At 42.8% G+C, this 27,846-nt stretch overlaps 2 protein-coding genes and 1 long non-coding RNA gene across 5 annotated transcripts; 1 reads left to right on the top strand and 2 right to left on the bottom strand.

Annotated features, from left to right (window-relative positions):
* Positions 1-17,141: 17,141 nt before the first annotated feature.
* On the bottom strand, positions 17,142-17,939 carry LOC120684563 (nuclear transcription factor Y subunit C-4-like). The gene is made up of 2 exons (XM_039966412.1): positions 17,470-17,939; positions 17,142-17,376 (listed from the first exon to the last, which is right to left on the bottom strand). The coding sequence occupies exons 1-2, from the start codon at positions 17,914-17,916 to the stop codon at positions 17,215-17,217; spliced, it is 609 nt and encodes a 202-aa protein (XP_039822346.1). The 5' UTR covers positions 17,917-17,939; the 3' UTR covers positions 17,142-17,214.
* Positions 17,940-21,862: 3,923 nt separating this feature from the next.
* On the bottom strand, positions 21,863-23,736 carry LOC120686133 (60S ribosomal protein L18a-like). The gene is made up of 4 exons (XM_039968300.1): positions 23,596-23,736; positions 23,359-23,474; positions 23,217-23,280; positions 21,863-22,538 (listed from the first exon to the last, which is right to left on the bottom strand). Exons 1-4 carry the CDS (start codon positions 23,608-23,610, stop codon positions 22,197-22,199), a joined length of 537 nt encoding a protein of 178 aa, XP_039824234.1. The 5' UTR covers positions 23,611-23,736; the 3' UTR covers positions 21,863-22,196.
* A 300-nt stretch (positions 23,737-24,036) lies between these two features.
* Positions 24,037-26,858, top strand: LOC120686281. 3 transcript variants are annotated; one of them, XR_005680118.1, is made up of 4 exons: positions 24,037-24,337; positions 24,397-24,833; positions 24,967-25,120; positions 26,532-26,858. It is a non-coding gene; the product is annotated as an uncharacterized LOC120686281 (long non-coding RNA). The 3 variants fall into 3 exon arrangements; XR_005680119.1 differs by having other exon boundaries at positions 24,043-24,325; XR_005680117.1 differs by having other exon boundaries at positions 24,043-24,833.
* Positions 26,859-27,846: the final 988 nt, after the last annotated feature.

The raw sequence follows: 27,846 nt of genomic DNA, 5'->3' as shown, positions 1-27,846 counted from the left end.
TGGCTTCGCATCAATTTGAAGGTAAGAAAGTCGAGCTCTATGACTTTAAATGAACTGCTTTGCGGGAGGCAACCCGATCTTTTATTTTATATATATTAATATGACCGTCTACATTGCACTCTTTAATCAGAATATCAAGTAACATTGTACCTTTGCTCTAACAAAAACCAAAACTTTATGTTGTTCATTCTAAATGTTATTGAGGGAGCACTTTGTTATTTGATCTTGGGAAACTTGTAGACCTTTTTGTGTGCCTATTAGTGTTTAGAGTCTTTTTATTTGTGTCCTTTTAGAGGGAAATATGAAGTGTTGCACCACCCTTTGATTCTAAACTTGTGGCTAGTTAACTTAGGCTAACTTTTTGTTTTGTTTTAGACCACCTCATCATGTCATATCATTTTGTTCACCCACCTCGTGTTGCATTGCATACCATGTTGTTCGTCTCACCCTTGCATTGCATTGCATGTTGTTTTTTAAAAAAAAAACTCTTTTTAAAAAAAACATTGACTAGCATCACTTTTGAGATCCTAAAACCCTTAGGCAAACCACTCATAGAGCAATCCTAAAACCATAGGTTATGTTTTTCTTTCAAAAAAAATCTAACTTTTGTTTCTCTCTAGTTTTTTAAAAACCACCTTAGATAGAATTTCTATACCCAACACTCTCTCTTCAAAATTTTTGTTTTAAACCAAAAAAATATAGGAAACCCATAAAGCAACTTCTAAAACCTTGTTAGCTCGGTTGCTTGGTCCTTTTCGATAAATAACCTTTTCATTGACAAAAGCCTCACTTCTTATGAAGTGTCGCGAAGGATTTTTGTCACTCTTAGCAATTGTTTTTGAATAACTTAGTTGCGGAACAACATTGAAAGGTCCTTTCAACCTTGCTAACACTTATTTTTGCTAACTTTGCATTTGCACTTTGCATCCATTCCATTGTTCATGCCACAAGTTGAGTCTAGGGATGCTTGGTTTGTTGGCATTTGTCTCTACTCCCGACCGTCACCCCGGGGGTAGTGTGTGCACTTGATTGTTTTGCAGGCATGATAAAGCATTCCCATGAATTCGTGATCAAAGAAGAAATCAAATTTGTCAACACCTCCAAAGTTCGAGAGCAAGCCCAGCTGTTTTCATCAAATTTTGCACATGGACAGAGACGTACAAGGAAGAAAAAGTTGATATTCAGAAGCTCTATGAAATTTCCGTTCCGATGCATCCAAGATCAATGAATTTGAAGACCCGTACTAGGAGATATGACAAGAACATTGGACATTGCGTGTTCTGAAATTCGTCGGGATAGATTGCAGCGTTGGAACGAAATGGACATAACTCTCTTGTTCGGAATCAATTTTCGGCGAATGAGGACTCGTTGGAAAGGAAAATTCGTGCACTTCGCAATGGAGAAATGTTTTAGTACACGTTCTGTTCTAGAAATTGAAAGAAAAATCCATGAAGATGAGGCAGCAATGGGACAACGAGAAATTGAAGGAGGCAACGATGACGTGAAGCAATGATTGGGACCATGACTTTGTACAAGAAGAAGTTGAAGGAAAATTGAGGCAACAAAGGTGAAGATACATTGAAGATGATATTCATACACATGAGGGAAGGACTTCAAGAATTGCAAGATGGTCCATCTTCTCCTTCCACGCCTAGCATCATGCTAAGCATGGGGGAGGATTTCGTGGACAATAAAGAAAGATCTCATGGAGTAAGATAATCACGGTTGCCACAAGATGCTCATGATTCTTCTTCCATGCTTAGCACAATGCTTAAGTATGGGGGAGGCCGCGCTACACTCCATTACGAGCATTGAGAAGGACGGTAATTCTTCCTCAACTCTCTCTTTTTCTAAATGCTTGTACATATATGCCTTCAACCATAGATGCAACCTTTGTATATATCTCTCAACCTATCACATGGCTTCTAGGAGGACAACCTAGTTTTGTTTTTGTTTTCAATAAGTGTAGGATCACCATCACTTTGTGCTCACCACATTGATACATTTTGGCAATGCCTATGCTTATGGAAAAATGATGAAAGTTGCTGCTTTGTTTTACCTACGCTATGTTATATATGACTTGACCATTTGCTCTCAGTTAAATGGAATTAAAATGATTAAATACCGGCTCTTTTATTTGTGGAGGTTAAATGACTAAATTCTAGACCCACATATTATATGTTGCTCTTTGATTTAAGTCTACCGATGATCTTACACCTTGTGTTGTTTAATTTGAAAACTTAATTCCTATGCTATCTACATTTGTGAATCTCTTGCAAAGTTCTACCTACCAAAGCCTATACATACATATTCTTTCATGATGAAACCTTTAGATTGCAAACTTATATTTTGATGAGTTGGATTAAGATTGATTTCTTTGGTATGAGTCTAAGAAGCTGGTCATTCCGTTTTTTTTTGTGTAACCTTCTATCTGCTAGCCTATTTATCCATGCATTGTGAGTTTCTACTTCGGGAATTTTGCAAACCTCGCTGGATATCCACCCTAAACCAAAAATATCTTTTTGTGATTACCTCCTTGACCACAACCCAATTTGAGTATGGATTATCATTTCGACGGAATCAAAAGAATCAAGGGCACCGTATAAAGAAAAGTTTTGGGAGACAAGTCCCCCCGGAGATTCAAGAGGTTCTAGGAAGAAGAAAGTGAATTTGAGATACTTACCCTAGCTAGTTGGTTCTCCCACTATTCATACTCGAGGACGAGCATTCGTTCAAGCATGAGGGGATGGCTGGGTAAGTATTCTATGTTATCAAAAGTTCTAGGGAGCAAAAAGAAAGAAAAAAGAAAGAAAGAGAAAAATAGAAAAATGAAAAAAAGGAGAGAAGAAAAGAAAAATGAAAGAAAAAAACAGAAGAATAAAATGCTCCTTAGCTCTTTTTGGCTTCATTAATTTTCCAAGTTACTTTGAAGAACTATTCCATACTCAAATCTTCCAACCATGTGCAATCCGATAACGAGAACTTCATTTGTGTCTCGGGATCATCCATTTGCCACTTGCACATGTCCACCTATCTAAATGTGTGTGTTTCGTCTTTCTTCCTCTCCAACATTATTTTCCAATGGCCTTTTTGACTAGTCTCGGTAATTCCATTAGATCTCTCTCTTAGTTTGATAATATTTCAAGTATAATGTTTTGCTAGGATTGTTTTTACCTACCAAGCTCCACATAAGCCTTCCACTTTTATATATGAGTAGAATAGGTTGAAGACAATCTAATGTAGGCTTGAGCGACTTGATGAGATGAGTGTTTCCTTGATCTTTTGCAAAAGAACCTCACTTATATTTGATATGCATTCTTTTGAAAACTCTTCACGATGAAACAAGGTAAAGGTTTGAAGTTCGCTTAAGTTTGAGAGCATTGCATTTATTTATTATTGTGGCTTGTTCTTTAATTGCTAGTCTATCTTCCATAATGAAAAAGTAGCCGGTCACAACATGAACTTAAATGCTAAATACTTGAGAGAGCAATATGTCTTGTTATGTATGACTAAGTGCAGAGAGGACATTGAGGGGCAACGCTGATTTCTTTATAAGCAAAACTCCTGGACTTACTCGAGGACGAGCAAGGTTTAAGCATGGGGGGAATGTTGGCGCTCCTTAAGTACCCCTTTTATCCCTTGTTTATCCTTGATAATGGCATGAATTTAATATCAAAATCACTAACCGTCCTAACCCCGGCCTAATTATTGGTCATTTTCACACTTGCATATATATTTTGGAGGATCTTCGTTTTTGTAGGTTTTTGGCCTATTTTGGAGCATGAAATGACGAGGCCCGTGATCGAGCACTAACACGGAGAAAGACGAAGGCCAAAGCCCAAAGCCCATGTTGATTCGAAACCCATTCATGCACATCCATCCTCCAATAGAGCCCAAAGGACCAAGCCCACGAAGATGAGATCAAGATACTTCGGGATTAAGCAAAGCAAATGAAGATTTAAGGAAGGATTCTCTATCCTATCCTTTCCTCGAAGATATCTACAAGATAACGACGTCCAAAGCGGTGCAATCGTGAAGGACATAAACTCTAGAAGATGCGAGAAGTCTACACGCGAAAGATGAGACCGAGGCGGGCCCAAAAGAGGGTAGGCTGGCCGGCCTAGGCCCATGAGCCGGCCGGCCTAGCCTGTTTCCGAGGCGGTTCGGCCTCCCCTTCGACCGGTGGCTTCCTCGGCTTGTAAATAGCTCGCACCTTATTCAACTCGCAGCATCCATCCACCCAGAACTCGACGAAAACCTAGGGCCAAGACCGGAGGGAGATGACGGCCACCGCAAGTCTTCGAAGTTGTCTAGGAGATGGCTTAGGCCACCCCTAGCCGCCATGGCCTCCCTGCGTGGTCATGCCATGGTGGAGTTCATGAGCTAGTTGGAGTCGTCAATGGTATGTACTCGGTGGTGACGATCCAAACGAATCTATTATGTGAGTAATGATAATCATGTCTTTCGAATCTTTTAGCGACCATGTTCTCTCTTTCGATTTTGTTCTTTTCTTTGGGTTTGCTTCATCCTAGATCTATTATCGAGATAGATCGCTTAGCATGATCTTGTAGTCATGGTGGCTAGAGGTTCATGGCCGAACTACAAAAGGGGGTTCGACTTGCTTCAGGGTGCTTTCGTCCAAAGGGGGGCGTCGTGACAGTGCGTTGCTTTAAGTAGATGGGATATCGAAGGATCGGATAGGAGATTTTGGGTTTAAAGATGCCATTGATTGAGATGCATGATTTATTTGCTCGTTAGCCTTGAACTACAACTAGATGACAATAGGCCTAGTCATGTCTTTGGTTTAGCTATGGTTACGCCTATATTCATGGATGAGATCAACCTTTACACAACACTCATATCTATTAAAGGTTACTCTATATGTGCAATTCATGCTTCATGTTAGGATAGATCCGTTAGATTAGATGGAAAACCTTGGGTAGTTCTTTGTCAATCCACGGATTGATAAACCTTGGGGGAATACTCTAAGGGAAAAGCTACACGATCCCGTGCGCTTGCGGTATATAAATTGGGGCGCTAAGGAGCGTCAACAGCGGCACAACTGAAATACTAAATCTGCATGGCAGAAAAGGCAATCCAAGAGATGGAGGAACAACATATAAGAGCCATAGGAGCCGAAAATTCCCTAGCCACTCTCCAAACCCATTGGCAAAACCACGAGGCGCACAGGACAGAAGCTGTGTGGTTAGAAGAAGAACTCGAAGAAACCCATTGGGATATGGGTACTCAGACCGAAGATGAGGTGTTGGAGCAGTGTCTTCCACCGAAGAAGCGCCCTATCCAGTTCGAGGAAGAGTCCCCATGATAGGAAGTAGCACACCTAAGCTAGAGCCGCTATTCTAATAGTCGTGTATCCATGGAAAATGTACCCCACCCTATTGTAATAATAAGGACCATCTATTCCCTTTGTACCAAAGTAATTGTGCAAAGCTTTTTCACCCTATCTTTGTTTTCAGATACTGAGGAAGGATGGACCCAGGGCATTTGCCAAGCTACACCCGGCTTCCCCAGCCTTTTGATCAATGCCCTGGAGAGTCTTGGTGTTCCGGAACGCCCAAGGTACTACAGCAGGGAGTACGAGCACCATGGTACCCTCCGCTGCAGGGTGATCCTGGTCATCGCCAAAACTGACCGCTACCCCGACATTCAGCCATGGCGAGTGACCACCACGGGGTTTAGTGTGACACCTCAGGTGTCAGTACACTTAAATACAGATCACTGTACCTCATTTAAACTTAAAAGAAAAATGTGGGAAATTAATTCAAAGAGAAGGGTCCAATAAAAGTCAAAGTATACAAAAGAAATTAAAGGAGAAAGAAAAAGGAGTGAAAAGCTACTCAAATTTCAATTCAAAAATGTGCACAAATTTTTAGTTGGCTCATGAGAGGTACTTCAATTAACATGTGCTCAATTAAACTTCAGCCAAAAATCAATAAAAAACAGAATAAAACCAAAGCCCTTTTGTGCAAATTTGAAAATTTACAAATAGTTCAAAATTTGAGTTTCAAATGAAAATTTGCATAACACAAAAGTTGTAGATCTTGAAAAGTTATGCAAAATTGGTATTCAACACTTTTTCATTTGAGCCCTCTAAGTAGGATATATTTTTAGTTTACCGAGAGGTCCCTGGAATTTCAGAAATCACAAAAAGGCCCTCACCTCCATCTCTCTCCTCCCGGTGCTCTGTTTCGCCCGCCGCCCGCCGTACGCCGCCGGTGGACCTCCTCCACGGCGCGTCCGCGGCCAAGTGGACCAGGGAACCCCTCCAGCGTCACCTGGCCTGCCCCTTGGCACCTCCCCACGCTCACACGCGTCCCAGACGCTCTCCCGAGCTGCCACGCCGCCCCGCCATGCGCAGCGCCGCCCGCTCGCTCCGCCAGCCCGCCGTCGAGCCACCCCGGACCGAATCAGCCTCCCCCAGATGCCACTCCCCTCACCCAGGTGCTCTCTGGCCTATAAGTACCCCCAGAGCCCCGCCGTCGCGCGGCTTCCCCTCCTTCTTCCTCCTCCCGCCGTCCGCCATGGCCGGTGAGATCTAGCTCGCGCGGACCGGCCACAACAGCCCTGTATTGCTCCATCCGAATGTGTGTAGATTATCGTGCACTGAATGAGGTTACCATCAAGAATAAGTACCCTCTCCCCAGAATTGATGATCTCTTCGATTAGCTAAAAGGAGCCAAGGACTTCTCCAAGATTGATCTGAGATCAGGATATCACCAGCTCAAGATTAAGGAAAGTGACATCCCAAAGACAGCGTTTGTCACCCGTTATGAGCAGTTTGAGTTTACTGTGATGTCTTTTGGACTCACTAATGCACCTGCTTATTTCATGAACCTCATGAACAAGGTGTTTATGGATGAGTTAGATAAGTTTGTCATAGTCTTTATCGACGACATACTGATTTACTCCAAGAGTGTCCAGGAACACGAGCAACACCTGCGGGTAGTTTTGGAAAAGTTGAGAGCGCACAAACTCTGCCAAATTCAGCAAATGTGAATTTTGGCTGGAGAAAGTGGCCTTCCTTGGTCATATCCTGACCGCAGAAGGAGTAGCAGTCGACCCTAAGAAAGTTGAAGCGGTTTCCAAATAGCAACAACCAACTAATGTTAGTGAGATCAGAAGCTTTCTTCGATTAGCTGGGTATTATCGGAGATTTATTGAAGGATTCTCCAAGATAGCCCGACCCATGACCGAGCTACTTAAGAAGGAAAAGAAGTTTGTCTGGACAGAGTCCTGTGAAAGGAGTTTCTAGGAATTGAAGAAAAGATTGACAACCGCCCTAGTGCTAACCCTACCAGATATCCACCGGGATTTTGTCGTCTATTGTGACGCATCCCGCCAAGGGTTAGAATGTGTCCTCATGCAAGGCGGGAAGGTAGTAGCTTATGCCTCCCGACAGCTCAAGCCTCATGAGCAGAATTACCCAACACATGATTTGGAATTTGCAGCCGTAATGCATGCCCTCAAGATTTGGAGGCACTACCTGATTGGAAACAAGTGTGAGATATACACGGATCATAAGAGCCTGAAGTATATCTTCACCCAACCAGATATAAACCTCAGGCAGAGAAGATGGTTAGAACTGGTCAAGGATTATAATGTGGAAATCCACTACCACCATGGCAAAGCTAACGTGCTAGCCGATGCCTTAAGCCGGAAATCTTATGGACCAAAGAATGCCCATCTGCAAGAGGAAAAGGCACGATTGAACGTGCACATTACCCCTCGAGGCTCCAGCCACAAGCTGAGTGTTCAACCTACCCTGGAGAATAGCATCAGAAAGGCCCAAAGTTCGGACAAGGATTTAATGAAAATTCACAAACATACCGGAGAGAACAAAGCACCGGATTTTCGAGTGGACGATAAGGGAACCTTGTGGTATAAAGATAGAATTTGTGTGCCCAAAGAAGGGGACTTCTGACAAGTGATCATGGACGAGGCTCATAACTTGGCATATTCCATTCACCCAGGGTCCACCAAAATGTATTTGGATTTAAAACAAAAGTATTGGTGGAATGGAATGAAGTCAGACATTGCCCAGTTCGTTGCTCATTGCAACACATGTTAAAGGATCAAGGTGGAACATCAGAAGCTAGCAGGATTACTACAACCACTACCCCAGTTTGAAAATGGGATGAGATAGGAATGGATTTTGTGGTAGGATTGCCCAAGACCCAGAAAGGTTATGATTCCATTTGGGTAATAGTGGACCGGCTCACCAAAGTCGCTCACTTCCTACCCGTACGGACTAACTATGGTGGAGAAAAGCTAGCCCAGCTCTATGTGGATAACATAGTAAAGCTGCATGGTGTACCTAGTAGAATCGTTTCAGATCAAGGAACCCAGTTCACCTCCAAGTTTTGGAAAAGTCTGCATAAGGCCATGGGGACCAAATTGGATTTTAGTTCGGCCTAACACCCGCAGACTGATGGATAGACTAAGAGGGTAAACCAAATCATGGAGGATATGTTAAGGGCATGTGTCCTTACCTGTGATAAAGATTGGGAACAAAGTTTACCATATGCAGAATTCTCATACAACAACAGTTATCAGGCAAGCTTAGGCATGTCGTCATTTGAGGCTCTCTATGGGAGAAAGTGCAGAACCCCTCTGATGTGGTCAGAAGTAGGAGAGCGCTCATTAGTTGGACCAGCCCTCATAAAGAAAGTAGAAGAAAGAGTAGCAGAAATCCACGAAAAGTTGAAAGCAGCCCAGTCCAGACAGAAGGGCTACGCGGACAAGAAGAGACGGGAAATAAGTTTCAATCCAGGAGACTTCGTCTATCTTAAGGTTTCACCTATTTGAGGGACCCGAAGGTTTCAAGTACACGGAAAGTTAGCCCCTCGGTACATTGGACCGTACCAAGTGCTAAAGAAAGTCGGAAAAGTAGCCTACCGACTCCAACTACCAGAAGGAATGTCAGATATACACCCGGTGTTCCATGTCTCACAATTGAGAAGGTGTTTGAAGGTACCCGAGATAGAACACGTGCCAGTGGAGGCAATAGATTTGCAGCCAGACCTGCGATACCAGGAAGTACCGGTCAAAATTCTGGACACTGTCACAAAAAGAACAAAGAACTCAGAAGTATGGATGTGCAGAGTGCAATGGAGCAGACACAGAGTAGAAGAAGCTACGTGGGAACGCGAAGATGCTCTGAAAAAGGAATTTCCCCATCTCTTTAGGAATCAGCCGAATCTCGAGGACGAGATTCATTTTAAGTGGGGTAGGTATGTAACATCCATAAAAATTCATCCAATTAAACTACTCGCTAACAATTATTTTAAAATCTTTTCAACGCTGAGCTCAAATCTTTCCAAATCCTTTTCTGTCTGAGATCCTGTTTCCCCAAAATCTTTCCCGACGATCCGACGTCCCGACACCGGAATCAATCGCCGTCCCCTCATCGTTTTACCTTTCTTCGTTTCGCGTACGCGTCACTTCCTGCCGAAACCGCTCGCGACCATCGCTGACCGGATGAACACCGCAGCTCACGAGCATGGTCGACCATCGCCGCCTGCCTTCGCCGGCCCTCGTGGCCAAGCCGCCTCGGGCCGCCTCCGCTCAAGGTGAGGACGGGAATCGGTTCCCCGTGCCTCCCTCTCCGTTTTCCCCCTCTCCCCGGCCACCGCCGTGCCCCAGGGCCACCGGCAAGGGCCGCCACTGCCCCCTGCGTCCCCCTCCCCTGTTTCCCCTGTCGTGAGGAAGAAGAAGGCACTTTTGTGTAGAGGCCCCTGCCCTTCCTTCCTTTTTCTTAACCCCCCCCCCCTCTCTATAACCTTTTCCATGAAAGCCCCTCCTATTCTTCCTTTTTGAAAATAAACCCTTCCACTACACAAAAATAATTATGAATAGACCCTTGCCCTTTTTAGAGTGGCCCAAATATTATCAAAAATTCTATTCGAGTCCTTTCACTCCCAAGAATATTTATGAATAGGTCCTTGAACCCCCGGATTAGCCCCTAAACTTATCTTTAACTTATCATTTCATGGGCCAAAAATCCTCTGTTTTCCCCGAAACTTTACCACGCCCTTTCGAGCATAATCTCAGCCGTGCCATTAGAAAACCACCCAAAAATATTACTCCTATCTCCCTATCTTAATTTTTCCCGATCCGAACTCAACGGTAAAACCTTTATTTCTTTTTCTTTATTGTGTGCTTGTTTGTGTGTGCCATAGATCACGGTGTGAACGAGGGAGAGCCCATCGACGAGCAGTACTGTGAGCAAGTGTGCGAGGACCAGTACCGCGACCCCGAACCCGAAGGACAGTACCTCGATCAAGACTTCCCGGAAGGCTTTGCGAACGGCAAGTTCAATCTCTTCCTTTGATGCATATTTTGTCCCAGATTTATAAACACAACCTATTGGCCTGTTTTACAAAACTGCATATGCTTTGACGGCTGAAAACATGGTTGGATAGCCACCCCTTGATTTGTTATAACCATTCCTTGACCACCTAGATTAATGTCTAAATATGATTTATTCTATTTGGATGTTAATCGCTGCTAGAATGCTTAGGACCTTGAACATGGTACAACTTGTTTTATAAAAGGAAAATGTGTGAGTGTGTGGAAAGGGGTAATGTGAAATTTTTGGAAACTAAAAGAAAGATGAGTTTGGATGAGATGGATGGCACTTCTGTGTGAATTGCCAAAAGGTGTGCTCGTACCTGTGTGGTTGAGCAAGGTTGGGAGATATCCATCCTGTCACAATTAAGGACCGAGTTGATGTGTCATCTTGTCTAACTCAACTATTGTGCAAACAACTCAACTGTTGTATGTGGCAAAGGCTTAGCATAAATCCCACTAGTTAGTCTGATTGCCATCAGGAGAACTGAGAGCAACGGGTGATCAAGGAGAAGGGTTAAGATCGTGGTGACTTATGCCCCGGTTAAACCTCGATGATAGGTCAATGACCCCTTGGTGGATCCCATGTTGGCTAGTCAGGTCTAGCTGAGGTGGGTAATGGCTTTGTTGGGATCTGCACCGACACTAAGGTGATCGTGCTGTGGTACCCTGCTTGTGGGTAAAGTTGCACACCTCTGCAGAGTTAAAACCTATTCGAATAGCCGTGCCCACGGTACTGGGCGAGTTACGGTTTGGTCACACAACTAGTACTTCTTTTGGGAATGAATGGATTGGTGTGAGTTGTTTTGGAAAAGTGTCCGGCAGCTGTGTCGTGTGCTACGGCGGATGAGGAGTCCGGTAGTAATTTAAAACTTGGATCCTTTGTGTAGGATCAATCCCCACTCAATTACTAAAGATTTGTTTTAAGAAAAACCCTGTTTCAAAATAAGCCCATGCATAAAAATTAGCTTTCCGCAAATTAAACCCTAGCCTTATCCTTGATTTATCCTGTGCATGTATTCTGTTTATACCCCCTCCGTGGGTGTGGTTGGACTTGCTGAGTATGTTTGTACTCAGCCTTGCTTAATTTTTACAGAGGAAGATCCAGTTCCCGAGGACGTTGAGTAGGGGTTCCGTTCTGCACCCAACCTTGCCTGTGGATAGGGTCACCTGCAGAAAGCTTCGTATGGCGCAAGACTCTGATGATCTCTTTGTAGTTAACGTCCTTGTTTGGGTTTTAGTTGTTATCCTCGCGATAGTGGCGCTTCATTGCCTATTACCTCGTAGAGTTGTACGGTGATATACCATCTGATATAATAAATATGTTATCAGCCTCCTGGGACTGATATTTGTATCACATTTGAGTCACCTCTTATGAGGGGACACTTCACCCCGACCCACACACAAATGAACCAAGGACCCACCTGTCAGTCACCTAGTCAAAGGCGGTGAACAGAGGCAGCAGATGTGGGCCAACCGACCCATAGGGTCGGCCGAACCTGGACTGACACCAGTCCAAGTGCATCTTGGCCAGTGATTCGCTCTTATCGAACAAGTTTCCATACTTTGGGATGGCGGGAACCGACCTTACAAGCTATAAAAGAGCCTGCACTCACCCATATCAAGGCATTCAAAGAGGATCCAAGAAGTAGAAGAGAAAGAGAGACTTCCACTTGTATCATTAGAGTAGGGAGTGTGTGAGAAGGAGGATCGGGGAAGAGCCGGACTTCTTGGCCTCTCTTCGTCTTGTACCTCAGACGGATGCAATTTGTTTGAGTAAGTATCTGGAGTTCGTCTTCTGGTGAGTTCTTAGTTAAGTATTCTTAAGTTATTCATTCGTTTAGGGGTTCATCATCCGTTCTCGTAATGGATACTCTGGTAGAGGGCCCCTGATAAAGACGGGTAACCCTACGCGATGCTAGAGTAGTAGTCGACGGCTTAAACGTGGTGTTTAGGCCTTAGATTGCCTTTGTTTGCCATGTACTCTTCAGAATTGCAAGGTAGACCACGGATGGTGACAGCCTCGTTGGTCAGCTACAAAGCTGCTTCGTGGTTATTGTAGTCCCTCCTGTCCGAGTGCGGCGTATAGCTAATAGCCGGAGGTCCCTAACAGTACCTGGGTCAGATCGGTGCCCGAAGTGAACGAGTGACTAGCCTAAGTTTACCTAACCTTGATCCTTATCTTTAGATAAATCAGACTACCCAAACCTCTCTTACCTCTTGTTCTTCAAGGGTACACTAGCTAGAAGATCGTTACACCTCCGTTCCTTGAGAAAATATGATACCCAAAATACTCTCCGGGTGAAGTGCTACAATGGTATCTTCTGTGCGCTTGCATATCTTATCTGTGAGCGTTAAGAAATACCAACAAGGGGCGAGAGGGGCGTCTAACCCGGGCCCCCAAAATCCAATGCCCATAACAATAGGGAGATAAGTAAGGGCAAGGCTAAAAATTTAGCTACCTATAGGGTATATGTTGTTACCATGTCATCTTAAGGAAATCCAATAGACAGCCCATATAATAGTTGGCTGTATAGGTGGACTGCACCATTACTACTTGATTTATCTTTCTTCCCTTATTCTCTCACCAAGTTTATTGTACTCAATGTTACAGCCGGCTAAGAGCAGGCTGTGAACTTCTCTCTCCTCCGACTCAGCACAAATATGATGTGGCATTCCATTTAGCCCTCCTACGTTATCTTATACTACTTTCTCTAATAATACTTTCTCTAAATGAAACAAATCATCACGTAAGGTTTATCATGACTGGCAACTCCCCACAACTCTATACGCGGTGTTATGCCATCTTCTTGTTCTTTGCTATGTAATTACTCGACATTGATTAGCAGTTGCATTGGAGATTACACAATCCACATCCACGCGGCCACAATAAAGGCTCCACAACTCTAGTGCTTCTTGCAAGAAGGATGCCACCGCCATGACTTCACGACTGTGTTGTGCCTAGCCTGTGCATAACTCCCTCTAGCGCCTACACGCCGGCGTCCAACGAGTCTTGCTTTGCTAGGCAGCGCCATGACCACTCTCGAACATAGAAAGCCATGCAACTCTCGAACATTTTCGCCTACACTAGATTTCAAGTTTCAATTACAATTTGTTTTTTAAGTTTAATTCAAGAAATATATGGGTGATATTATTTTATACCTTCATTAATGACTTTCCATTTAGAATTACTAGTACATATGTTTAAGATAATATCAAATAATATTAATATGTATAGTTTTTTTCATTAATCTATTTTGGATGCACCTGACTTATTGGGAAAATTTATATATAATTATTATCACTATTTTTTAGAGGGGCCCAACTCTAATCCCTTGCCCAGTGGGGCGGGTTCGGGCTAGATATTCGTGGATATCGGGTCCGCAGGTTTTCGGGTTCAGTTTTGATTTCCATCTGTGGATTTGCAAGTTCGGATAATCAAAATATTGTGGATTTGGGGAGGATTCTAAAATTAACCCACGGAGCTCTATTGGGCCTCCGAAACAGTCAGCCCAATAGAAGCCCACCTACCAACCCTAACTATACAAACCAGGAAATCCTATGCTCACCCTCACCCTCTAAGCCCCTTACTCGTCACCCGCATGGACACCTTTGCGTCTCACGCCCTCACCCATCCCATATCCTGGCCTCCTACATCCCGCTCCGCGCTTGCACAGGCACTGGCACGCTGCCCGCCCATCCGCCAGGCCACCCTGCACGGCACGGCGCTCGGCGCCGCCGCGGTCGCCTGCAGCCCAGGCGCAGAGGCGCCCCGCACGGCAGTCGGTGGCCGCACACCTCAGCTGCCCAGCGGCAGGCCAGCAGGCTCCCCCCTCCACTCTGCGTGCCACGACGGGCGACCCGCACGGCACTAGCACGACCGCACCCCCCCCCCCCTGAAGTCTTGGGCCTCCGACGAGCGACCTCGCCAACCTTGGTACCTCTCCAGGCCGTGCCGACCTCGCCAATCCTTGATTTGTGTTGTTTTGCACTTGAAATCTTGAATTAAACTTGGAGTGCTCCCTGTGTAGTGTTGCTCTGTTTGTAATAACCTCAGCTGTTTGTAATAATCTCAACTAGATTCAGTTCATGTTATCATGTACTCTTATGTTGTCCTTGGTTGCTAGAATGCTGATTTGTAAAAAAAAAAGTTGGGTTTCAGATTATCTGTCGGGTTACAGTTATCCGCAAGTTTCGAGATGGATTCTGACCCGAATTGGAGTTCGAGCTGGGTTCGGGTTTTAAGTTCGGGTTTCGATTTTGGGTGCCCAGACACTCCACCCGAACTAAACCCAACCCGTTGCCATCCTTAGACCGGCCCTGACAAACTGATGGTCAAAGTTTACCACAGATTTGAACTCAACGGCGGTGATGGAGTGTTAGAAAAATAATCAAATCTGTGATAGTAGTGTTAATAAAAAATACAAATTAATTGGTTGGTTGGATTCGGAATTGGATGGATTGATGGATATGGATCCAATCTCTGTCTGGCCTTGGTGTCCCAAATCTTCTATGAGTACTTCCTGTGCCTGCTCCTGCTGCCCTAAATATAATGGGAAAAGTCTGATTTACACCCTTAAATTATCGCTAAAGTCCAATTTTCAACCTTCAACTATAATCAGATCACTAATGCGATTTGATACTTCGGTTATATATTCCTCTATAACCAACTTAATTCTGAAAACACTGGATATCAATAACTTTTTATTACATTTTTGTATTAGATTTTTCTTTTGGTTACCTTGTTTGATATTTTTCTTATGCGTATGTTAGGATCTTGGTACCCACAGCAATGAATCTCTATGGTACAGTCCTAACTTGTTCAAACTTTTGTGCAGTTTTCACCATAGTCATCGGAACACAGAACACCCATCTGTTCCTCGTTCCAGGAACACCGTTCCAGGGATGGGAACGTAGGAACAATTTCATCCCCGCCATATAAAAATCCATCTCAAGTGTCATACCACGTTTCCGCACCTCGTTCCTCAATCCTGTTGTTCTGGAAACTTGGTGGCTATGGTTTTCACAATATCCCATTGCACGACTCAATATGGCCCGACTCCACATGTGCCATTACCTTGATTCATATCCTAAACTACTGTATTGTTGAGACCTATAAAGGTTTACATGATTGCTGATAAAATATTTTGCTCCCATTTGTGTTTTTTTAGACGAACATTACACTCGCTAAAGATAGAGCTGGTGTGGCTACACTACACTTGTCGGCTCCCTTATTTGCGAGTATGGTTGGGTGAAGCTGGGGATGGAAAGGTTAGTAGGCGAAGTGAATGCTCTTTCGATAGAAAAGTCGATCTTTAAATATGACATTGAAGCCATTGAGCATGAGTGTCAGCATCTGAATGTTATAGCAGAAGATGTGCTCACCAATGTTTCTGAAGCTCCAAGTGTGCGAAGCTCAGGTTATACACTCTCTATTTCTTTTTGTTAGCAGTGCACACATTCAAGATTCGAGTTTCATGATCTCTGATGGTGTTTTGCGGCGCACGTTGATGTTCCGATTCAACTGGCAGGAATTGTTGTTCTGTCTGGCAGCTCTTCTACCTAGTTTATTAAAAAAAAGGAAAACAACTATAACCCAACTACATGTAGCGGTTTTTGGTACAAAACTGATACCACTGAATTAATATTTCGGAAGTGTTTTCTGTGACCATGGTTTTGTTGTTAGAAATGTTATGCCATATATATAAATTAGTGGTTAAAGTTCGGTTTTGGAGACCACACTAAGTATTCACTTTAAAATGAAATAAATAAAATATTACCAATGATCAGTAAATGAATGCTTTAATCTATTACTATATTATGCATCTTGCCGTTTGAGGAGACATATGTTGTACTGTTAGATATGTTTAGCTTGGTGTTTCAGGTATTGATTGCTCAGTTTATTTTAGTGTATAAAGCTCTCTTCTTTTTCTTTTTTTGTTAGAAATTGTGTGTGTTTAATTTCATTTGAGCTATTGTGCGCTGATAATATATATGTTGTGTTGCACTTTAGCAGCACAATTGCTAATTTTTGTTGTAAGTGTGTGGACAAATTAGACGAAGAAGTTGCAAAGGTGCATTGAGATCACCAAGGTCAAGATTGCATTGGAACGAAAGGTAAAGCATCATGGGGCTTAGTGTAAGCTGTTGAGTGTGTCAGTTATAAGAGTATTATTCCTGATATGGTGGTGATAATGTTTGTTTGCAATGATTTGGGTTTATTTTTGCTGTTTCTATCCACGCCATGATTCATGCTGATCTGAGCATGCGCATATGTTCTGAAGCATCAGGAGGTTGTGTTTGTGAAAGTGAACGCGTCTAAAGCCCAAACCGTGCGCCTTATTTACGTGTGCAAAAAAAATCAAAAAAATCAAAAATGGCTTGATGTGCACGAGCACATGCTTAACTACAGGACTAATCACACAAAACGAAATTTCAAAGAAACATCGGCACAAATTATTCCTTGTTTTTTTGTGGGGGAGACTGATCCTTGCCTCCAGAACTGGGAGCTACTTTCCTCCGTTCCATCTAGTACATGACCTCAGCAAAAAAGAGGAATTGGCTTTCCTTTGGAAATCTTGTGAAAAATATGTATTCTGAATGGAACCTAACTTGGGCAGCAAAATGGATGCAACCTTTACTTATTAAAATAAATTGGATACACAAATGGAAATACAAAGCAAATTACTTGATAGCGGCACACACACAAAACTCCATACAAAGTTTCCCATCATTTATTTCTAGATGTAGGACATGCATACATGGTTGAGCAGCCACCACATCATTTATTAGAGAACATGATGAGACAATGGAGGGGCATTGAAGCTACCACCATTTTTGTGCTGTTTATTTAGTTTCTTCAGTATCCCCACTTGAGGTAGTCGGCAGGTTGAGATCTTCATCAGGTTCTTCAGCGCTGATTTGGGTAGCTTCTTCCCCTGATTTGTACGGATGATCGGTTGGACCATTATCTATCAGTCTGGAAGTTGCTGCAACAAGATGAGGTTCCTGATAAAAAAAGAAAATGGAAATTGAACATCATGTACTAAATTAGTCAACTTTAATGGTAAGTAATTGAGTTTTGCAAGTTATCATATGAACCTGTTGTAGCTGGGGCGCGTTGCTGGACATGGATGCCTGATCATGATTTGTCACAGCCCTTCGCAGAACATTATTCAGGCAGACATAGGACTCACCAGAATTAATGGCCTCATAGATATCTGATTCAAGTATGCTGGAGCGGCCATGGGATTTGGCACACATCGAGGCACGAACCGTAAGTTCTTGGATGAATATCTCCAGGACCTTTGTGACGACTGGTGGTGCCTCAGATGACATCATTAAGCCACCTTGGTGCTCTCTAATGATTTCTACAACAGAGCTCATTGGTATAGTGTGATTGTTCAAGTTCACCATGTTCTCAATTTCCACAATGATCTTCCTCCAGAACTCATCAAGTTCTTGTGGTTGCAGTGATGGCAATGGTGTTGGTGCAGATCCATGCAACTCTTGTGGACGTCCAGCTCCTCCTTTTGATCCACTTGACATAGCTAGCACCTGTATAAATAGAGCTATTTGATGCACATATACTCAATTAGGTAGTATTTAGTTTGTGATTGTTAATGATGAGTGGTATCACCAAAAAATACATAAAGTTGCCACAATCGAGGAATTACTTTCTAAATATAGAACGATAACACTCAGACTAACTATAACCTCACCCATACAAAAGTGAATTCACTTACAAAATCAGCAAGGTAAATCTATTACCTTACTAAAGCTTCAACCAACTTCCGTTTGGAATTGTTGATCAAATAGAAGTAAATAATAGGAGAACCACAATGGCCTGGGTGGCTTATATAGGATTGCAAGGTACCTTTTTAGAAAACGACTAACTGTACATCGCGTCTCACCAGAGGAAAGCATGGACTATTGTCCGCATTCGGTGGTCATGTCGTATTCTTGAGCTTTTCATTAAAGCAACGAAGCCCTTGAGCTTTAAAACGCTCTAGCTTTTTAGATATATTCTCCAGCTCATGCGTACCTGGCCTAGTGAAATTGAACGGCGCAAGAGAAAAGCATGTACTATTGCTTGTGCTCGGTGATAATGTCATATCCTCAAGCTTTCCATTAGGCATCTGGTGATCCTGTTGTATTGTCCACATTCGGTGGTCATATCGTATCCTCAAGCTTTCAATTAAAGCAACAAAATCCATAAGCTTTAAAACGCTCTAGGTTTTTAGATATATCCTCCAGCTCATGGGTACCTAGCCCAGTGAAACTGAACGGCGCCAGAGGAAAGCATGTACAATTATTTGTGTTCGGTGATAATGTCGTATCCTCAAGCTTTTCCATTAGGCATCTAGTGATTATGTCGTATTGTCAAGCTTTTCATTATCACAAACAAGCTTTAAATTGCATTGAGAACCTTGTGCACATATTAAACCACAGTGAAATTGAATAGACACTGAGGAAAACGTATTGTTGTCTTTGTTATTTTTACAATTTCATATCCTAGAGCTTTTAGTAAGGCATATAAATGAAACCCATGAAGCTCAAAAACTTATATAGGTTGTTAGATTAGATATAGCCTCCACTTATGATTAACTGATCATTATTGCTTACAAGCTTTTCACGAGATGATAGACTTATGGACGTCACGAGTGTGTAATGAATGGTCATTTAAAACATAAGGGCGTCATAGCAAAGCATATAGTGTTGTCCATTTTCTATGATCATGTCGTATCCTCAAGCTTTACATTAGGCGTTGGGTGACCATGTCGTATTCTCGAGCTTTTCATTTAGACAAAAGAAAATTAAACCTAAAAGGTTCCAAAACTTTTAAAATATAACTTCACATCATGCTTATCCGATCATTATCACTAACAAACTTTAATTGGATTGAGTCCCTTGTAGATTACATGAGTATGTAATGACTGCTTATGTGAAATTGAAGGACAATAGAGGAAACCATATGCTATTATCTATGCTGGTGATAATTTCATATCCTAAACCAAACCCTTTTGGTAAGGCAAAATAATAAAACCCTAAAACTATGAAGGTTGTTAGATTTATCCTCCAGCTCATGCTTATCCCATCATTGTTGGTAACAAGCTTTTCACCAAATGAGAACCTTGTGGACATCACGAGTATGTAATGGTCATTTGAAGCTATAAAGGGCACCATGGTATTATCAAAAAAAAAAGGGGGGGGGGCACCATAGAAAAGCATGTGATTTTGTGTCCATGTTAGGTTCCTAGATATATCCTCTAGCTTATGCTTAATCTATTCATGATAATGCTATTCTACACCCAACAATAAAATTACTAAACAAACTAATAAAAAATTACTAAACTAAATTGCGGTATTAATAAATCACTCAAAAAATAGGTGCCTGTAACGGTAGTAAGTAGTTAGACATAGTTACACCTAAAATATAGAGTAGCACATGGATATTCACTTATTGTCATTAGAAGAAGCCTTGTGAACATCACCGTATTTAGTGAATTATCATGTAAAACTAAAGGACACTAAAGGAGAATGTATTATCTATGTTTTGTAATCATATTGTATCCAAAAGCTTCTAAGTAACAAAATTCTTAGAGTTGTATGTTTTTTTAACAAAAGGAATTTTAGAGCTGTATGATTTTAATGTAAATACTCTTTTGCTAGTCAATGCAACTTATGTCACCAGGTGACAGCGAGAAATCATGAGCATTTGATGAATGGTCCTGTGTAACCCAAGGACAAGAGAAGAAAAACAAATTGAAACAATGACTTGGCTCACATTGTTTAATTGTTGTGACAAACATGAGGTGTGAAGAGTGTTAATGTGGTTACTTAGTAGTATACATTTATATTCATCCAATGTATGGAACATGGTAACGTTGTCGTGCCACATAATAAGCTTAATACATGAACTTATATGATCCCATATCACTTATATTCATTCAATAATGGATCATGATTGTGCTGACGTGCCCCATAGGCTAATACACGAACTTGCGTCCGATGCTCAACTTCCACTAACCATTCTCGACCAAAACTCACCACCCTAACCGTGATCGACCACGAACAGCACCACTGCAAGCAATCATGACAGAAAAACAGATAGCGTTAACCCAAAAAACAATAGAATCAGCACTCAGTCACCAGCATAAACCAAATATACAGAAATTGGCTTCTCAAAAGTGAATGAAATTCAATAATTATATGATAGACTTAATACATTACATTCTTGCAAGATTTTCCCGTGTACCAGACTACAATGCCAGTCAGCATGTAATGGACCTATCGATGCAGAGGGAAAACAGCATTGTTGATTAAAAGACACGTCCTCTGTTAAAAAAACAGCTTGCATCAATTCAGAATTTTCAAGAAAAGGAGCTATATCACACCAATAAACACCACTAAGGAGGATCTCAATCTCAACAATGGTACAAGTCGAAAAACAAAAACAGTAAATAGAATTGATAAATTGATGTTTGCCAGGATGCCTACCACAGAACCAAGGTCAGTGAGCGTGAGCAATCAGGCAATGGACGATATAGGCAACACGGAAAAAAAGGAAACCAAACTAAATCTTGGTGACCTCGGCAAAGTTGCCCCAGTTATAACAATGTTAATGAGAAATGTCATCATTATTAAGAAACTAATTCAGTTTCAATGCATGAAACATCTAAGCATCAACACAATTGGCTCAAAAAAATGCAAAGTAGGATCTTACATTAAGTCATACCAGAAAAGCGCATTGATTGCAACAAGTCAAAGAAAAAAGGAACAGATTATGTCAGGGTACAAAAGAACATTTGGGAATTCAAAATGTAAACAAAGGCAGCACTACAAGTTTCAATAACTGGAAGTAAAATGCTCTTTTACTAATGTCAGCAAGGATGCCCCATCCAAGTAACATTTCAGTTAATGGATAGAATAGTTGAAACATCCTGGAGCAACAGTAATTTTGGCAACAGGGAAAAAAAGGAAACCAAATTTATTGTTGGAAACCTCGGCAAAGTTGCCCTCCCAAGTAACAGCATTTTGTGAACAACTGAACCCCAAAGCATCACTACTTAAAACACCGAAATACTAACACTAATAACAGGCATAGGAAATACACTCAATAAAACAAGAAACAATCAGATTAACAAATAACTATGACAGATACATTGGAAAAACTACTTCAACCATGTTGCTACTGACTTGACAACTGGGCTGACTACAGCCACAAGTTTCAATAACTGGAAGTAAAATGTTGTTTTACTAGACAATGTTGGCAAGGATGCTCATCCATGTAACCGATCAGTTAATGGATAGAATAGTTCAAGCATCCAACAGCAACAGTAATTTAGGCAACAGGGAAAAAAAGGAAACCAAATTTATTATTGGTAACCTCGGCAAAGTTGCCCTCAAAAGTAATAGGCATATTTACGAACAACAAAGCATCACTACTTAAAACACCAAAATACTACCACTAACATGCATACAAAACACTCAATAAAACAAAAACTATCAGATTAACAAATAACAATGTTGGATACATTGGAAAAACTACTTCAGCCACATCATGTTGCTACTGACTTGACAACTGTGCAGACTACAGCCACAAGACCATAAGCAAACAATACAATTTATGATGAACACCAAAGCAGAAGGCAGCTATGATAAGAGGGGAAAAGGAAAAGAGGATATTCATCAAGCTAATTAAGTCCACAAGGACCTAAAACTAAAATATAGAAACATTAAGTTGCAGTAGATATGATTAACCTCAACTAGCAACCCTCCAAACTGTCTGCAATTACAGATTAGGAAGGGAGTCATGATGAGATGGATCACATGAACAAGTTGGGCCTTGAAGCCTTGAAGGTCGTTTTCAGTTTCCTGGTTGGTGGTCTGATCACGCGGGACACAAGAGGGAACTTAATCTTGGCATTGTTGAACTGCTTGGTGTTGTCCCTCTTGCAGAGCTTGAAGTGGACTGTTGCTGTCTTAATGATTTGAATGCAGGGGGACCTCACACGGTGACGGGAGGCCATCTCGTTGTACATCTGCTCCACAGCACCATTCAAGGTGGTGTCACGGTATTCCTTGTACATGTTGTGGTAACCTGTCCTGCTCTGGTAACGCAGCCAGATGCTGTAGTTCTTGATTGTGGTAGGGTTGCGCTCAAAGATCTGAAAAAAACCGAACCTGTTTAGAAGCATACATGACAAAGAAAACAAATAGTACAACAAATCAACAATTAAGGGAGAACCAATGCTAGAAGGATGCAACATCTAACATGTTCAAATTTTCTACAACTTTTCAGCAGCTGATTAACTAAGATAGCGCCCATCCTCACCTAGCTCTATTACAGCTACATTTACATTGGCATGCATTAGCAAGTTGGAAGCCTACAAGTTTGAAACACTCTATTGCTGAAAATTAGTATTATCTATCGCAACTTCTGCAGAAATGGATCCAAAAGCAACATAGCGAGGAACAGCACAAACTCATTACTCTGGTAATCCAAGGGCAAAGCCATTCTGCACAATCAACCTGAGACGGATTCATCATTACAAGTTTACCATCTCAGATCTTATACACAAGTGGGCACGCCTACATTATACAAATCACTACTCACTAGCAGTAAGTAGCGCAAGAATACACCATTCCATATGCATTTAACCCATCGGTAGAGAGGCACATCATTACTTATGCAGCCAGAGGCTAGAGCAGGCATCAATCTCAAGACATTGGATTAACAATCGTAGCACACTTATCTACTGCATATTTGCAACGTCAAAACCGTTCGATCCACATGAATTCAGAAAGCATAGCAGCATTGCCGGTAAGAGGTGAAGGAGTCGTACCTCGTTGATGGCGAGAACCTGGCCGTTGCTCTTCTTCACCTTCTTGAGCTTCCTCAGGAAGTACCTGCGCGCGCCCAAGCCCACAAGCCGTCGTTCAAGAACAGCACACCAAAGCAGCAATCAGTGGATGCAAGGCACTGACCAGAACTTGGACTTGGCGCGGACCTCGTTGGTGGTCCAGAGCTTCATTCGGTAGATCTTGGGGTGCTCATCGCCGGGGGTCGGCAGCGCGCGGCCCACCACCTGGTACTGATGGAACTGCGCGCTCGAATCAAATCACAGAAAAGCGGACGAGGTCAGCAGCCACGCCGGGAGGAGAAAACACGCGAGGCGGATCGAGAGGAGGCGGAGAAGGCGGCGGAGCGGAAGAGAGGCTTACCCTGTGGGCGACCATTTCGGCAAGCTCGCGAGGCCGGCGGCGGCGGCGGCGAGGGGACCTAAAACCTAAGAGAGGGGAGATGGCGGCCGACAGGGGCGAGGAGGCGGAAACGGAGGATATTTATCGAACAGGCGAGAAACCCTAGTGGGCCGGGCCGCTAAGTTTGGGCTTGATTGATTTGTTCAAATATTTTTTTTCATTTTAATGGAGTGTGCTGGCCCGTATAATTTTGGGGCTTAGCATCTTTTTTGAGGAAAACAATTGTTCTCCGTAGTTGGCATCTTTTTGAGGAAAACAATTGTTCTCAAAAAATTAGAGGAAAACAATTGTTATCTTAAAAAACTATAGAAGAAAAAGAAAGAGAAAAGGTAAAACTGGATAGAGGGCTGCTCGGTCTTCTTCACTCAGATAAGCCCCCCCCCCCCCCCCCCCCCCCCCCCCGCCCAGACCCCGACGCCGCACCACCAAAACCGCCCAGCTCGGATCCCTGCTGTTGCCATTCCTTCTTCCCCAGACTCGCCCCCGATCCCGGCGTCCAGCTCCGATTCGCGCCCCCAATCCTAGCACCAATTCGCCGCTCCCACCTTCAGACGCGACCCCAATACAGGCGCCCAGTTCGGATCCTGGCGGCGCCGCATCAACCTGTCGTCGGCGCTCCTTCACCCACGAGACGCGTCCCCAACTCCGGCGCCGTACCACCCCCATCCTGGCGCGTCTCAGCCTCCCGTCGGTTTGTCTTCTGGTGCGTCAATTTGTCTCCTATTCACCGCTTTACTCGATTCCTCATGTGCGTTGATTCAGGTTCTCTCCACTTTTCTGGATCGGCGGTGACGGCCCCCAAGATCCGCCGGAGCCGTCCACCTCAGGGCCGCCCGATCGCCGGAGAACAAGGCGGCTGCGTCCACCTCGCCCTCGGTGCCGCCCGATTGCCGGAGAACAAGGCGGCTGCCGCGGCCAAAGACGCGGCACCGGCGCCGCTCGCTGCGCTTGCTCCATCTCCCTCGCCAGCAGGGCAGAGGATCTCCGGCTGGCAGGCCACGGGGTCAGTGCGCGCGCCCATGCGGGTCGTCAAACTGGCCTCCGCCATGCCTTCCTCGAGCAGATCCACCTCCTAGCGTGGGGCCTCGGGCGCCAAGCAGCTCACGCGGCGACTGCGCCTGCAAGAAGACACAGGCGGAAGTGGCGGCAGGGAGGAGGACGAGCGCCTGCCGCTTCTGCTTATTATGCAAATCAATGAGGTAGGGAGTGTATGATTTTTCGTCTCCCATTCGTTCAGTTGAAATTAATTGTTTTTCTCAATTCCCGTGGTGGATCTGGACGATTCATGCAAGCATCGAGCATTAGCTTAGTCTGATGCGCTTTTCTTGGCAGTGTATCATCAGCGTCAGTCCATCGCTCCCACCGGCACCGGCGACGGCCCACTCGGCCAGGTTCAGCGTCGAGTGTCTGAAACGACAAGGTCAACTTGCGGGGTTGCGGCGCCTGGCTCCATCATCATCACCTGAAGCTGTCGATTTCTTCTAAGGTTTCCTCCCTGCTGCTCGAAGCCCTTCCATCCCCTCCACTATCCTATTCCATGTTGCTCGATTTCTCATGGCTACTTGACTACTAGTGTAGTGTTAGGAATTTGCTCTTTTGGAATAGGTCCAGCTGCCGGCGCACGTCCCTACCCTAGGAGCTAGACGCAACTAGCACCCCCAACCTCTGCAGGCTCTGATCTGAATACAGTTGTAGAACATCCTCTTTTGAGCTGCTGAGTGCCAGGACCATCCATTCAACCCAAGATAATATTGACAGTGTTTTGAATTTTGAATTAGCTAAATACATCGACTATGCTATCCAATAATAGTTTCTGCAATTAGATTTAGACTTTTTGTTTCTAATGGATTACCTTTGAAACTAAACTTTTTTACTTATAGATTTTCTAGCTGTTCATTTCGATCATTCATCGATGAAGAGGTGGTTCTGCCGATGTTGTGTTTTTGAGGTCCCCATTTAAAAGATTGTGTGTTTAATCTTGCATGCACTGGATTTTATCCTCTTATAAGCAGATCTGTTGGCCCCTCCTAGTTTAATCTGGATCTCCTGTTTTAGCTATGCTTTTTCCCCAACAGTACCATTGATGCAAAAAGAATCTTTATTTTTGTCAGGTTAAGATTCATTATGCCATCTACTATGCTTCCATCCTATCATCCCTGTAATTAACTAGCACATAAATAAGGAAAATTTTAGCAGTTCAATGCCTCTATCATTGATGTATCTCTGGTTTACTACCCAATACCCAATAATGTTCCAAATTAATCTACTTATACAGTACCACGAATGCTTCGTTATAGAAAATGTGATTTCTCAAACTGATTAAATGCCAATTCTTTTAGTCGGCTTCTTTTATAGATCAATTATTCTTTGCTGATCAATTTCTGTGAGCTGACGATTCTGTGGAAGTGAATGCTGGCTGAAAAACTAGGCATGTACATGCATCTGATTGTTTTTTTTGAAAATTTGATCAATTTGCAATATACTAAGCACAATTACATTTGCATCTACCCATGTCTATTTATTTTAGGCAGAATAGATTATGAGCCTGTTGTGCTTTTGTTTGTTTTAATGCTATGTATATGTATTATGCTAGTACATTCCACAGTTTTTTTAGAACAGTATATTCCACGGTTAAGAAAATATTAGATGACTATGAGAACTCACAACGGCAATTTAATCATGTTGAGCTAGATTGGGTATTCAAGTTGGCATATTTGCCAACCATTTTACTTTCACCATTAAATTAAGCAATCTCTGGTTCGTGGAAGTACATTTGGATTTGTGTAGTTTGACTTAAACAATTTACATCTTCAGTTCAGCTGGTGAACACTATTGTTCATGGATCTTATTCACGGTATTCTTACAGATTTAAGGTTCTTGACTTTTACTTTGCTTAGGACACATTGCAGGTGTGAGAGCATCGAGTAATCTCTGCACCAGGATCACATTAGAGCAGATTGGTCATAACAAGCAAGTTTGACATTTGTTTGCATTATGGAAGACATCCAAACTCGCTGTTATGTCAGATGCTGGTGAAAGCTGAAACATCTCTGAGGGAAATGTAGAAAAATCTTGCTAGCGTCATCGTTTATATCTTTCCGAGACATACATTTGTGTGCCTGTAATATGATTTCCAAGGCATCCCGGTGCATATGATATATAAATTCTTTCATGTATACTTTGTTCAAAATTTCTAGCTGCTAATCCTTATTTTATTTTATTCATATATTTAGCTCATTTAGTTAGTTGATTAGTGCGTAATTTTGTTAGTCTTTCTCGTAAAAACTTGACGCCCTCAAGCGATAAATAGCACTTATAAGGGAAAGAATAATTATGCATGTTTACCGTCTCTTTCTACCACTGTGCAACGCACCGTACCTTGGGGCCTAGGCCATCAGAGCCCTGACCTACGTTTTTTAATAGTGAAAAAATCGTGTAAAACTGATACAATGACGCGCCCAAAAAACTGCAGCAGAACGTGTGGACGCAGCAGCGCCCAAAAAACCGCAGCAGAAAAAAAAACCAGAGCGGGACGCTCGGTCACGCGGCACCAAGGAACCGCACTAGCCGCTGGCGCGGAGGAAAACGTACGTGAGCCAGGCGGCCGCGAGCCGCGCGCTCGGGTGGACGCCAGAGGTTTGGCTCGGGTACGGAATAAGTATTCCATACCCTGGGTATTGAATAGCGGTGTCCTATATATATATATGAAGAAAAAATAAAGTTATTAAAAGAAAATAAAATCTCATTTTCTAGCACAAAAATATTATTTATAAATAATCGAAGGAACATATTTTAGTGTCTAGGATAATCTTTTTTCCTAATTGACCCTTCAAAAAAAAAATTAGCTCAATTTGCTCCCCTAAATTACTTCCATAAGTGTTTCAAATTGTATTGAATTTCCTCTATCACCCCATAAATAACTAAAATATTTACAACTCATGTCCCTTACCATCCCAAGAATTTTTTAAACTAATAATTAAGTTATATGGTAAGAAAAAATATGTATCCCATTTGATAGACTGATTGAAATACTTTTCTATATAACTGAAACTCTTTCTACCAAGATTAGACCCACCGTACCCCTCATGGAGGTTCCACTTGTCAGATCCAGATGTTTGACGAAAAGGGATGGTGACCCATTTTTTTAATACAAGAAAAATGATTCCACCGAAATGCTAATACTTTTTGCAAATTAATTTCCTATACCCACCT

The sequence above is a fragment of the Panicum virgatum genome, chromosome 8N (assembly GCF_016808335.1).
Source record: "Panicum virgatum strain AP13 chromosome 8N, P.virgatum_v5, whole genome shotgun sequence".
NCBI lineage: Eukaryota > Viridiplantae > Streptophyta > Magnoliopsida > Poales > Poaceae > Panicum > Panicum virgatum.
Note: the sequence above shows the minus strand (reverse complement) of the source record. Positions and strands in the feature narration are given on the sequence as shown.